This window comes from Tachysurus vachellii, chromosome 19 (genome assembly GCF_030014155.1).
Source record: "Tachysurus vachellii isolate PV-2020 chromosome 19, HZAU_Pvac_v1, whole genome shotgun sequence".
In the NCBI taxonomy this organism is placed as follows: Eukaryota; Metazoa; Chordata; class Actinopteri; order Siluriformes; family Bagridae; genus Tachysurus; species Tachysurus vachellii.
In genome coordinates, this window is record NC_083478.1 from 3575001 (window position 1) to 3587868 (window position 12868).

General features: G+C 41.3%; 1 protein-coding gene across 2 annotated transcripts in view; it reads right to left on the reverse strand.

The window, feature by feature from the left end:
• The window catches only part of LOC132862253 (ALK and LTK ligand 2a-like), a 5924-nt gene extending 957 nt beyond the window's left edge, over positions 1 to 4967 (reverse strand). For both annotated transcript variants that reach the window (XM_060894189.1, XM_060894190.1), the window contains exons 1-5: positions 4446 to 4967; positions 3714 to 4012; positions 1757 to 1810; positions 1555 to 1635; positions 842 to 929 (exon numbers count right to left, since the gene is read on the reverse strand). In XM_060894189.1, coding sequence (XP_060750172.1) covers positions 865 to 929; positions 1555 to 1635; positions 1757 to 1810; positions 3714 to 3963 — 450 coding nt within the window. In that variant the 5' untranslated portion in view covers positions 3964 to 4012; positions 4446 to 4967 and the 3' untranslated portion in view covers positions 842 to 864. The remainder of the gene's footprint in view (positions 1 to 841; positions 930 to 1554; positions 1636 to 1756; positions 1811 to 3713; positions 4013 to 4445) is intronic.
• Between the last annotated feature and the right edge of the window lie 7901 nt (positions 4968 to 12868).

Sequence of the window (12868 nt, forward strand, 5' to 3'; positions counted from 1 at the left end):
CGGTCCTTAAAAGAGCCTGTTTTTTTTCCTCCTTAGTGCACTAAAGACATTTTTTTCCCACTACAGAGAACTTTAAACCATAAAGGTTGACAAAGAAGCACGAAGAACCTTCATTTTTAAGACTGCATGTGTTCACGGAGCGGTCGAGTACTCTTTCTGCCTGGGAAGTTCATGTGCATGAGTTGGGAAGTCGTAATTATCACTTTGGTCCGAGCAGGATGGAAGTTTTCTTAATTATCTAGAAAAAAAAGTACAGCGAGGTTTTTTTTTAACCATACTATTAAAAATAAGGGTTCTCCGATGGTTCCTTGTCAGGGTGTATGCTTCTATGAAGAACCTTTACCATCCAAGGTTGTTTAAAGTTTCACTAAGGAGGAAGGGATTATTTTATGAACATTTATTTACAGTAAATCGATTTACGATGGTTCTTCCTGTTGCCTTTATCTTGTATTCCTGCTCTGGGTTCTATATGTGCACCGTTTCAGATCTTCTCCCACTCCACATGTGTCCATGTTTCATCTGTGTTCTATATTTTCCTCCTCAATCCTCTAAATTGCCCCTAGGTGTGAATACATGTGCACATCGAGCCCTGAGATGAGAGCCTCCCATCCAGACCCCGGATTCCCACCTCACAAACTGCATTCCCAGGATAGACTCCGGATCCTCTACGATCCTGAGTGGAATGTAGCGCGTACCGAGAGCCGCTGAGTCGACCCTGATGAGCGGTTTGAACAGAATGTATATAGTTTTCTCCCCATCCATGTGTTTGTGACTATAGAGATAAGGCTCATATTCTTTTGGCAAATTACATGGGGGAAAACAAAAAAATCATCATTCGTACCGAAAGAGTATCCGAAGTTGAAGTTAGCTCTCGCGGCACCTCTGACTCCCGGCTAGTCGAGTGAGAAGTCGTGCACATCTCTTGTAATCTGAAGGCAAAGCAAAAGAGGAAATTCTCAGTTCTACATTTAGTATGTTCATTCATTCATTTTCTACCGCTTATCTGAACTACCTCGGGTCACGGGGAGCCTGTGCCTATCTCAGGCGTCATCAGGCATCAAGACAGGATACACCCTGGACGGAGTGCCAACCCATCGCAGGGCACACACACACTCATATTCACTCACACAATCACACACTACGGACAATTTTCCAGAGATGCCAATCAACCTACCATGCATGTCTTTGGACCGGGGGAGGAAACCGGAGTACCCGGAGGAAACCCCCGAGGCACGGGGAGAACATGCAAACTCCACACACACAAGGCGGAGGCGGGAATCGAACCCCCAACCCTGGAGGTGTGAGGCAAACGTGCTAACCACTAAGCCACTGTGCCCCCTCAGCTAAATCAAACCTATACAAATTTGGAACAGAAGCTTTTTTGATAGAGAATCACTCTTTAAGGTCCAGAGGGACATCAGAAAACATTTAAGCCTTAAAGAGAGTGCAGCACCCCAGAAACTAGCCTCTTGTGCATGTATGATGGTGACTAGTAACCAGGTCACTTAAACCTGGCTGCCGTGTCGTTTTTGCTGTGAGGCATGTAGTACTCACACGCAGGAATTGTGCAGTCTCTGGTGTTGTGATAAAGCCTGTAGATATGTCTCCGGCACTTGGGGCTGAAGTATAAAGGACCTGCAATTTATAACATTTCAAAAGTTGTCAGTCAAATATCTGAAATCTAACGGTCTTTTTTTTCTTTAGTAATCGATGTCCCCGTTTGTCCCCGTTTGTCCCCGTTTGTCCCCGTGCTCACCTGTAAAGTGCTTTAAAAACTTCTCCTTCTTTCTGAGGTCCCTGGGAAAGATTTCTGTAAGGAAGCAGAAGCAGAGTGTTAAAGGTTAAATCCTAAATCTGCTGAACTCAAAGAAGGGAGCAGTGACCCTAAAAGGGCAGGATTGTGCTCAGGCTTTAGTGAAAAAGAGAAAGTCAGCTCTGAAACTGATCATTAACACAAACACACACACACACACACACACGCTCTGCAACTGATCATTAACACAAACACACACACACACGCTCTGAAACTGATCATTAACACAAACACAGACACACACACACACACACACGCTCTGCAACTGATCATTAACACAAACACACACACACACACGCTCTGAAACTGATCATTAACACAAACACACACACACACACACACACACGCTCTGCAACTGATCATTAACACAAACACACACACACACGCTCTGCAACTGATCATTTACACAAACACACACACACGCTCTGACACTGATCATTTACACAAACACACACACACACATGCTCTGCAACTGATCATTTACACACACACACACAAACCCTCTGCAACTGATCATTTACACAAACACACACACACGTGCTCTGCAACTGATCATTTACACAAACACACACACACACATGCTCTGCAACTGATCATTTACACACACACACAAACGCTCTGCAACTGATCATTTACACAAACACACACACACACATGCTCTGCAACTGATCATTTACACAAACACACACACACGTGCTCTGCAACTGATCATTTACACAAACACACACACACACAAACGCTTTGCAACTGATCATTTACACACACACACACACACACACACAAACGCTCTGCAACTGATCATTTACACACACACGCACGCTCTTTAACTGATCATTTACACAAACACACACGCTCTGCAACTGATCATTTACACAAACACACACACACGCGCTCTTTAACTGATCATTTACACACACACACACGCTCTGCAACTGATCATTTACACAAACACACACACACGCTCTGCAACTGATCATTTACACACACACACACACACACACACTCTGCAACTGATCATTTACACAAACACACACACGCTCTGCAACTGATCATTTACACAAACACACACACACGCTCTGCAACTGATCATTTACACACACACACACACACTCTGCAACTGATCATTTACACAAACACACACACGCTCTGCAACTGATCATTTACACACACACACACACACACACACACGCTCTGCAACTGATCATTTACACACACACACACACACACACACACACACACAGTCACTAAACATCCTCTATTAAAAGCACAAATAAATAAATAAATAAATAATGAAATAAATAAATAACGCAAGTACGCAGACTGACAAATGTGATACGAGCTAAAAGCCTAGAGCAGCCAGACAAATCCCCAGTTAAGCTGTTTCTCAGGAATTGTTTTAGACTTGTTTGAGTTTCCGTATTGAAAAGTTTTGTGGCCTCGATTCAGGTTTCGGTTCAGACAAAAAGCTATTATAAAACAATAAATCTTGATCCAGCTCATTAGGGCCATTTACTATTTTTATAACATCATGCATGCAAATGACTGCTTTTTTTTTGCACTTATGCAAAAGTTTTTATTAAAAGAATCAAATTATTTTAGTCTGTTTATGATTTATTCATCTTTTTTTTAACAGCTTACTGGATTGGTGGAAGAGTGGAAGAGTTTTTGGTCAAAGTAACTTTAAAGTAACATCATGTGTAGTACATAGAGTTCTGTATAATCTCACACACACACACACACACACACACACACACACACACACACACACACCTTGTTCACATCACCAGCTGGATTGATGTAAAGACTTGTCGCGCACGCCACCCGGCACTCCTGTGTGTGTGTGTGTGTGTGTGTGTGTGTGTGTGTGGTGTGGTGTGTATGTGTGGGTGCGCGCGCTCACCCAGTATCTGTTCCCCGCTTTTCGTCTGCTGTTGATGAGAGCTCTTGCTCTCCACATTGTCGGTGGCCTGCGCGAGCTCTCCGCCGCCGTCCTCCGCGTTCCGCACCATCTTCAAGATCCGCGTGAACACGCTGCTGTAGCTCCGCGCGCTTGCCGCGTCCACGTGTGTCTCGCTTTCGCCACCACGCGCGGCGGCGCACACGCACAGCGCGAGCCCCGTGACAACGAACACAACTCGGAACGCGCGCATCTTAAGAACACACAAACCCGGTGCACCGAAATCCACACACAGCTCCGACCTGTAGAACAAAACAAACACGTGAGAAGAGAACAAGAAGTGTATTGCAGACCTTTCCTTTATCTCCACTATCACTCGTGACTAATGTCATCAATCTGACTGAATCTCTGAAACACATCTTAGTGTCAGAATTCTGACTTTTTATTTTTTTCCCCCCAAAAAAAACATTTTATTTCCTCTTTAAAACATTTGACTAATTTTCTCACAAAATCCCGACTTGCGCCTTTTGGCCTTCCACATTATTCAGCCTCAAACAACATGCAATTTTATATTTAAAATGACTTTAGAATTGCAAACGAGTTCGACTTGTTTATCCAAGATAACACGCCAGCTGCTCACGTGCTGCTCACGTCTGTACATCTGGCACATTTTGCGTCCCAAAGTATTTACTCAAAGTAAAAAAAAAATGAAAAATTAAAGCATTTGTAACTTACCAGTGTTTTCCTAAAGTGATAATCTCAGAGTGCGAAAGAGGAAAAAAAAAGGATGTAACTTTGTCCCAGCTGGTTGTTTCAGTGTTAAAGCGACTTTAAGGTTTGTTGGTCAGCGCGTAAATCCGTCCGACTGCGCTGCGTAAATGTGCGGCGCGTTAATATAGGCGCGCGTGGGAATCGCGCAAACACGTGAGGAATTAATCAGAAACAAGTTGCCAACGTCGCATATTTACATTCCCGTCCGTCGTCTGCCATGGAACGGTTTACTTTCTCACGATGTTACACGAGAGCTGCGTTACCGGGAACTGTTCCGTACCCGGAGTTCATTCTGACTCAAAAGTAAGAATAGGCACTTGTCCAGCACGGTCATTAATCGGCTGTGTGTCCACTCTGATGTCTCCAGTTACAAATCATCCATGCCTGGAAGTGATGTGACCTGGTATTACTGATGTAATTAATTAATGATGTAATTACTGGTGAAGACAGAGAAACTCCCCAAACATCTGTACAGAGACTGAAGCACTGAGAGTCCTGCGCTGGTTCAAGTGTGCTTTCGTTTTTCCTCTTTATTCCCACCCTCAAATTATTAGAACATGGAGCTGAAAAAAACGCTGCCTAATAAGTCTGAAAGGCTCAGAATAAAGTGCCCTAAACTTCATCTGTGAGCAGGACACATTCTACACATCAACTCTACACAATTCTGCAAACAACTCTACACACTTCTGCAAACAACTCTACACAATTCTGCAAACAACTCTACACATTTCTGCAAACAACTCTACACATTTCTCCAAACAACTCTACACATTTCTCCAAACAACTCTACACACTTCTGCAAACAACTCTACACACTTCTGCAAACAATTCTACACATTTCTCCAAACAACTCTACACATTTCTCCAAACAACTCTACACACTTCTGCAAACAACTCTACACATTTCTCCAAACAACTCTACACATTTCTCCAAACAACTCTACACACTTCTGCAAACAACTCTACACACTTCTGCAAACAACTACACATTTCTTCAAACAACTCTACACATTTCTCCAAACAACTCTACACACTTCTGCAAACAACTCTACACACTTCTGCAAACAATTCTACACATTTCTCCAAACAACTCTACACATTTCTCCAAACAACTCTACACACTTCTGCAAACAACTCTACACATTTCTCCAAACAACTCTACACATTTCTCCAAACAACTCTACACACTTCTGCAAACAACTACACATTTCTTCAAACAACTCTACACATTTCTGCAAACAACTCTACACAATTCTGCAAACAATTCTACACAATTCTGCAAACAACTCTACACACTTCTGCAAACAACTCTACACATTTCTGCAAACATCTCTACACATTTCTGCAAACAACTCTACACATTTCTGCAAACAACTACACATTTCTGCAAACAACTCTACACATTTCTGCAAACAATTCTACACATTTCTCCAAACAACTACACATTTCTGCAAACAACTACACATTTCTCCAAACAACTCTACACATTTCTCCAAACAACTCTACACATTTCTGCAAACAACTCTACACATTTCTCCAAACAACTCTACACATTTCATCAAACAACTCTACACATTTCTGCAAACAACTCTACACATTTCTGCAAACAACTCTACACATTTCTCCAAACAACTCTACACACTTCTGCAAACAACTCTACACACTTCTGCAAACAATTCTACACATTTCTCCAAACAACTCTACACATTTCTCCAAACAACTCTACACACTTCTGCAAACAACTCTACACATTTCTCCAAACAACTCTACACATTTCTCCAAACAACTCTACACACTTCTGCAAACAACTACACATTTCTTCAAACAACTCTACACATTTCTGCAAACAACTCTACACAATTCTGCAAACAATTCTACACAATTCTGCAAACAACTCTACACACTTCTGCAAACAACTCTACACATTTCTGCAAACATCTCTACACATTTCTGCAAACAACTCTACACATTTCTGCAAACAACTACACATTTCTGCAAACAACTCTACACATTTCTGCAAACAATTCTACACATTTCTCCAAACAACTACACATTTCTGCAAACAACTACACATTTCTCCAAACAACTCTACACATTTCTCCAAACAACTCTACACATTTCTGCAAACAACTCTACACATTTCTCCAAACAACTCTACACATTTCATCAAACAACTCTACACATTTCTGCAAACAACTCTACACATTTCTGCAAACAACTCTACACATTTCTGCAAACAACTCTACACATTTCTGCAAACAACTCTACACATTTCTCCAAACAACTCTACACATTTCTGCAAACAACTCTACACATTTCTGCAAACAACTCTACACACTTCTCCAAACAACTCTACACATTTCTCCAAACAACTACACATTTCTGCAAACAACTCTACACAATTCTGCAAACAATTCTACACAATTCTGCAAACAGCTCTACACACTTCTGCAAACAACTCTACACACTTCTGCAAACAATTCTACACACTTCTGCAAACAACTCTACACACTTCTGCAAACAATTCTACACAATTCTGCAAACAACTACACATTTCTGCAAACAATTCTACACATTTCTGCAAACAACTCTACACACTTCTGCAAACATCTCTACACATTTCTGCAAACAACTCTACACAATTCTGCAAACAACTCTACACACTTCTGCAAACAACTCTACACACTTCTGCAAACAACTCTACACATCTCTCCAAACAACTACACATTTCTGCAAACAACTCTACACATTTCTGCAAACAATTCTACACATTTCTGCAAACAACTCTACACAATTCTGCAAACAATTCTACACAATTCTGCAAACAACTCTACACAATTCTGCAAACAACTCTACACATTTCTGCAAACAACTCTACACATTTCTGCAAACAACTCTACACATTTCTGCAAACAATTCTACACATTTCTGCAAACAACTCTACACCCTTCTGCAAACATCTCTACACATTTCTGCAAACAACTCTACACATTTCTGCAAACAATTCTACACATTTCTGCAAACAACTCTACACATTTCTGCAAACAACTCTACACACTTCTGCAAACAACTCTACACACTTCTGCAAACAACTCTACACACTTCTGCAAACAACTCTACACATTTCTGCAAACAACTCTACACATTTCTGCAAACAACTCTACACACTTCTGCAAACATCTCTACACATTTCTGCAAACAACTCTACACATTTCTGCAAACAACTCTACACATTTCTGCAAACAATTCTACACATTTCTGCAAACAACTCTACACATTTCTGCAAACAACTCTACACTATTCTGCAAACAACTCTACACACTTCTGCAAACAACTCTACACATTTCTGCAAACAACTCTACACATTTCTGCAAACAACTCTACACACTTCTGCAAACATCTCTACACATTTCTGCAAACAACTCTACACAATTCTGCAAACAACTCTACACATTTCTCCAAACAGTTCTACAGTACACATTTCTACAATCAATTAACACTCATCAATAAATAAAAAAAAAACTTTTCCTGTATGTTACTGTACAAAATCCTGCTCAGGTTTAACTGAAGGGGAAAATGTCGAGTGAACAAACCCGTCTCTCATTTAAAAGCACCGTCTTCTAAAACAGACTTATTATACAACACTGAACGCTCGATCCGTTTTTCAACACACCCTACATTTACAACACAAGCAGAACAAACATCTCCCCCCCCTCTGCACCCCCATACCTACGCCTCACAAACTCGAATGTTTCATTAACCCGTCACAGTAGACTTAGCATGAATTTAGCTGGATTTGCGGTACGCTAGCTAGTATTATTCAAATATATCTTATTCGCAAAAATGTCAGGAGTAATTTGCATCATATGTTAATAAAAATCGTACAACGTAACTTTGTATGACAGAAAAAAAAAATTGTTTGTTTTGTTTATTTAAAAAAAAAATAGTTGGCACATTTTTCTAGCTAACGTTTGTCGTTTGCACGACGTGCGGTTATGTCCGCTCAAAATACGATATGATATGTCCTGAGGCTCTGTTTAGTGAGACGCTGTTTTACAGGCTGTGCTACAAAATGGCTGTCGTCCACTTGCAGTTTGGTCCACGCTTAAATATCAGAATCAGAGGAAAGTTTCAGATTTTGGTGCTGTGCCTTTGCGCAACTGCGATTTATTGCCCTTTTATGGCATCGTAATATGGTTTGTGTTGCTGTGTGGTTTTAGACGTACAAAAAATTCTGTCAAACAGTTATGACAAATAAGATCGGCTGTCGAAATACAAGGACGTACAAACGTTCATAACCCGATCCAGATCTGCTAACAATACTAAAAACTCTTCAGCTTTTAATATGGACATATTTTCAGATTTCTGGATGAGTTACATCCATTTCCACAGACTGTGCAGCTTTACTGATGCTCACAAACGTTTAAAAGGAGACATGAGGTGCATGAGAATAGCCGTCCCTTGAACGAGGCTTTGGAAGCAGCACGGAGCAAAACCAACAAATGAACTACACTTGGAAAAGTCTTAAAATCTAAAGCCTCAGACTTCGTCAATGAAATGAAATCATCTCAGTGATTTCTGAGTCATGTCAAGTCAAAAAGCTTAAAGTAAGTTGTTCTAGCCAAATAAAGTGCATCGTGTGATGGAACACGACTGTGTGAAATCCTCGCATCTCTGAGTTAAAGGACATGGCACAAGAATAGAATAGAATAGAATAGAATAGAATAGAATAGAATAGAACGGGACATAGAAGCCTTTATTATTGACACATATCCGCTCCCTGAAAGCAAACACAGAGAGGATGAGGAGAAGCTTCTTCCCGCAGGCCATTAGAATCTTAAACCAGAAGACACCCAGGATTTAGCACTGGACCTCTCTCTCCATCCCCACTGTCACTTTAACTCTGGACACAGCACAGTGCAACTTTTATACACTATATACACAATTTACACATCATACTGCACCTGGACACTTTAACTCTGGACTTGCACAGCACAGTGCCACTTTATACACTATATACACAATTTACACATCATACTGCACCTGGACACTTATGTGCACATGTATGTGCATCTAGGACAATATTTAAAAACCATACACATTTATGTATATGTATATTTATGCATATGTATATACATTATTTCTCCTTTCATATTTTTTAAATAGTTTTTAATATAGTTTTCTTATATAGTTTATACTTTTTTATATTATTTTATTACCTTATTTTATTTATTTATTTTGCTTTTTTATACTTTTTATTCCAATACCGGACAGTTGCATAAAGCATGTCACTGCATGTCGTACCCTGTATGTATGTGTATGTGACAAATAAGAAAAGTATATGATTTGATATACATTATAGCACAGTGGAATTCTTTTCTTCACATACCCCAACTGAGGAGATTGGGGTCAGAGCAAGATATGGGCAGATAAGGGTCTGCTATGATACAGTACCCCTGGAGCAGGGAGGGTTGAGGGCCTTACTCAAGGGCCCAGGAGTCGCAGCTTGGCTGTGCTGGGCCTTGAACCCTGATCCTCATCCATTAATGCCCCTTTTCCACCGGAAAGAACCAGGTGCTGGTTCAGAGCTAGCACTGGTGCTGGTTCAAAGTTGGTTCCACTGGTGAACCTTCTAAGAACCGGTTTGCCTTTCCACTGGGTAGAGCGCATCAAGAGCCGAGTGTGACGTCACTTTATACGTGTCACGTGTCCCAGCAACTTTAGCGCAGCAGCGGCAAACACAAACACATCAACAATGGCGGATGTTGCTTTACTGTTAATGCTCATGGCTTTGTGAACCTACATTAACGCGGCGAAAAAAACGTGTACGTGCAGCTCCATGTAATCTGTATAAACGGAGGTTGTAATCGATAAAGTACATAACGTTATTTTATCGCTAACACAGAAAAAAAGTTAGCCTTAGCATGTAGCTACTTACTATCATGTGTGCTGATAATGTATCATATTGCGGTAAAGTAAAAGTGTATTAAACATTAGTATACTTAAGGTACATTATCAAATGCACTAACAGTAGCCCCGCCCACAGCCCCTGACACAAGCGGTTCTTAAGTCTAGACCAGCAACGTTTTGGTGCTACTTAAGAACCACTTTTCCTGGTTCAGAGCCGGTGCTTTGGCTGTCGAAACAGAAATAACTGGTTCTAAATTAGGCTCTGGCTCCGAACCAGCACTCAAACTGCCTCGGTGGAAAAGGGGCATTAGAGCCTTATCCATTTGCACCACCACTGCCCAGTTTTCACATATCCCAGGCTATGTGAAAGGGGCGGAGACAAAAACATTTTCAGTGATCAAAACAATAATCCGGGGGACACGGTGGCTTAGTGGTTAGCACGTTCACCTCACACCTCCAGGGTTGGGGGTTCGATTCCCGCCTCCGCATTGTGTGTGTGGAGTTTGCATGTTCTCCCCGTGCCTCGGGGGTTTCCTCCGGGTACTCCGGTTTCCTCCCCCAGTCCAAAGACATGCATGGTAGGTTGATTGGCATCTCTGGAAAATTGTCTGTAGTCTGTGAGTGCGTTGAGTGAATGAGAGTGTGTGTGTGTGTGTGTGCCCTGTGATGGGTTGGCACTCCATCCAGGGTGTATCCTGCCTTGATGCCAGATGACGCCTGAGATAGGCACAGGCTCCCCGTGACCCGAAGTAGTTCGGATAAGCGGTAGAAGATGAGTGAGTGAGAAAACAATAATCCTGGAAGCCGAGTTCACAATAGCGTTCTCTCACCAGTTCACCTGCTGCCATATTTTTGTGAGCTGGGAGGAAACTGGAAAACTCGGAGTAAAGCCGCATTGTAAAGCTACACAGGAACTTCGCACAGACGTGAAGCTGAGCTCACGACTGAACAGTCTGCAACGCTGCCCACAAAGACACCGAGCTTAGTGTCTAAATCATTACCAACCTACTCTGACAGCCCACGGAACAAAAAAAGTCAAAATGGTTCAAGAAAAGAGAGGAATAAAAAACTGAAGTCAAGTTCACATGGTGTTTGTTACACCAGACTGTCACTGCTATTTATCTAGGATTGAAAATAAACCCGATTTTTTTAACATAAATCAAAACTACCATCACTTTCAGTTTGAAGGCCTCAGCTTGTTTTAGATCAGCTTTTCATGGTAATGGGTTTATATTAATTATTGGATTAAATCTTACATTTCTTGCACTTCTGCTAATCATTTCTGTTCGTTTTTCTGTGGTACTTGTGATGCGTTTGATTACTGATGTAATCATTTTGTACAGTAACTGGCCGCCATCAGCCAGTCCTGAGAAACTGGAGCACTTCACAGCAATTAGTGGTTTTAAAGGATCAGCGAGACGACTGGCCACACTTCAATTTCAAATGACTTTGAAAAATGGTGATTTGGGAAACATTTCCCCGAGAGACTGCTCACATCTCCCCACATCTGCGATACAATATAAATGTTTATTCCAAGTTGAATACACACCTACCTCAAGACACAAGGTGATTCACCGTAAGGGTTCGGGTTCATGCTGCGGAAAAGAAATGTTACAAAAAGAAAGTAACCAGCATCTCTATTCAACACACATTACTTAGCCTGGGCCTTAATGCGCAAACATTTACTTTTATAATAAGTTAAATGCTTCATTTGGGTTTTTTTTTGAGAAGTGAGGATTAACTTTACCTCCACAGACAGAATTTCCAAACTAAAAACAGTCTCAGGAATAAACACATCTTTTACGATAACAACGCATCCCTAAAGTGTTTAATTCGTCTTTTTCTAACACCACAACCCCGCCACAGCCATCTAGAAAGTTCATCAATCAATGACACGTTGTACGTTTTATCCATATTGTAGATGTTGTTATTGACATTTCATTACATTTAAAACAGACACCATTATCCATAGCGACTTTTTCATTCACTCATTTTCTACCGCTTATCCGAAGTACCTCGGGTCACGGGGAGCCTGTGCCTATCTCAGGCGTCATCGGGCATCAAGGCAGGATACACCCTGGACGGAGTGCCAACCCATCGCAGGGCACATACACTCTCATTCACTCACGCAATCACACACTATGGACAATTTTCCAGAGATGCCAATCAACCTACCATGCATGTCTTTGGACCGGGGGAGGAAACCGGAGCACCCGGAGGAAACCCCCGAGGCACGGGGAGAACATGCAAACTCCACACACACAAGGCGGAGGCGGGAATCGAACCCCCAACCCTTTGCTGAGGTAAAACAGTTGATTAAACTGGTGAATTAATTCAAACGGAAAAGATAAAACGCTTCAGTAAGACGGAGGAGTTAATACCTTGAATTTCCTTCGGGAATCAATAAAGTATCTAATACTGTAGGCCATTTATTCATAACACAATGGTGTTGGATTTTTAAAATAAATTTTGGAAAT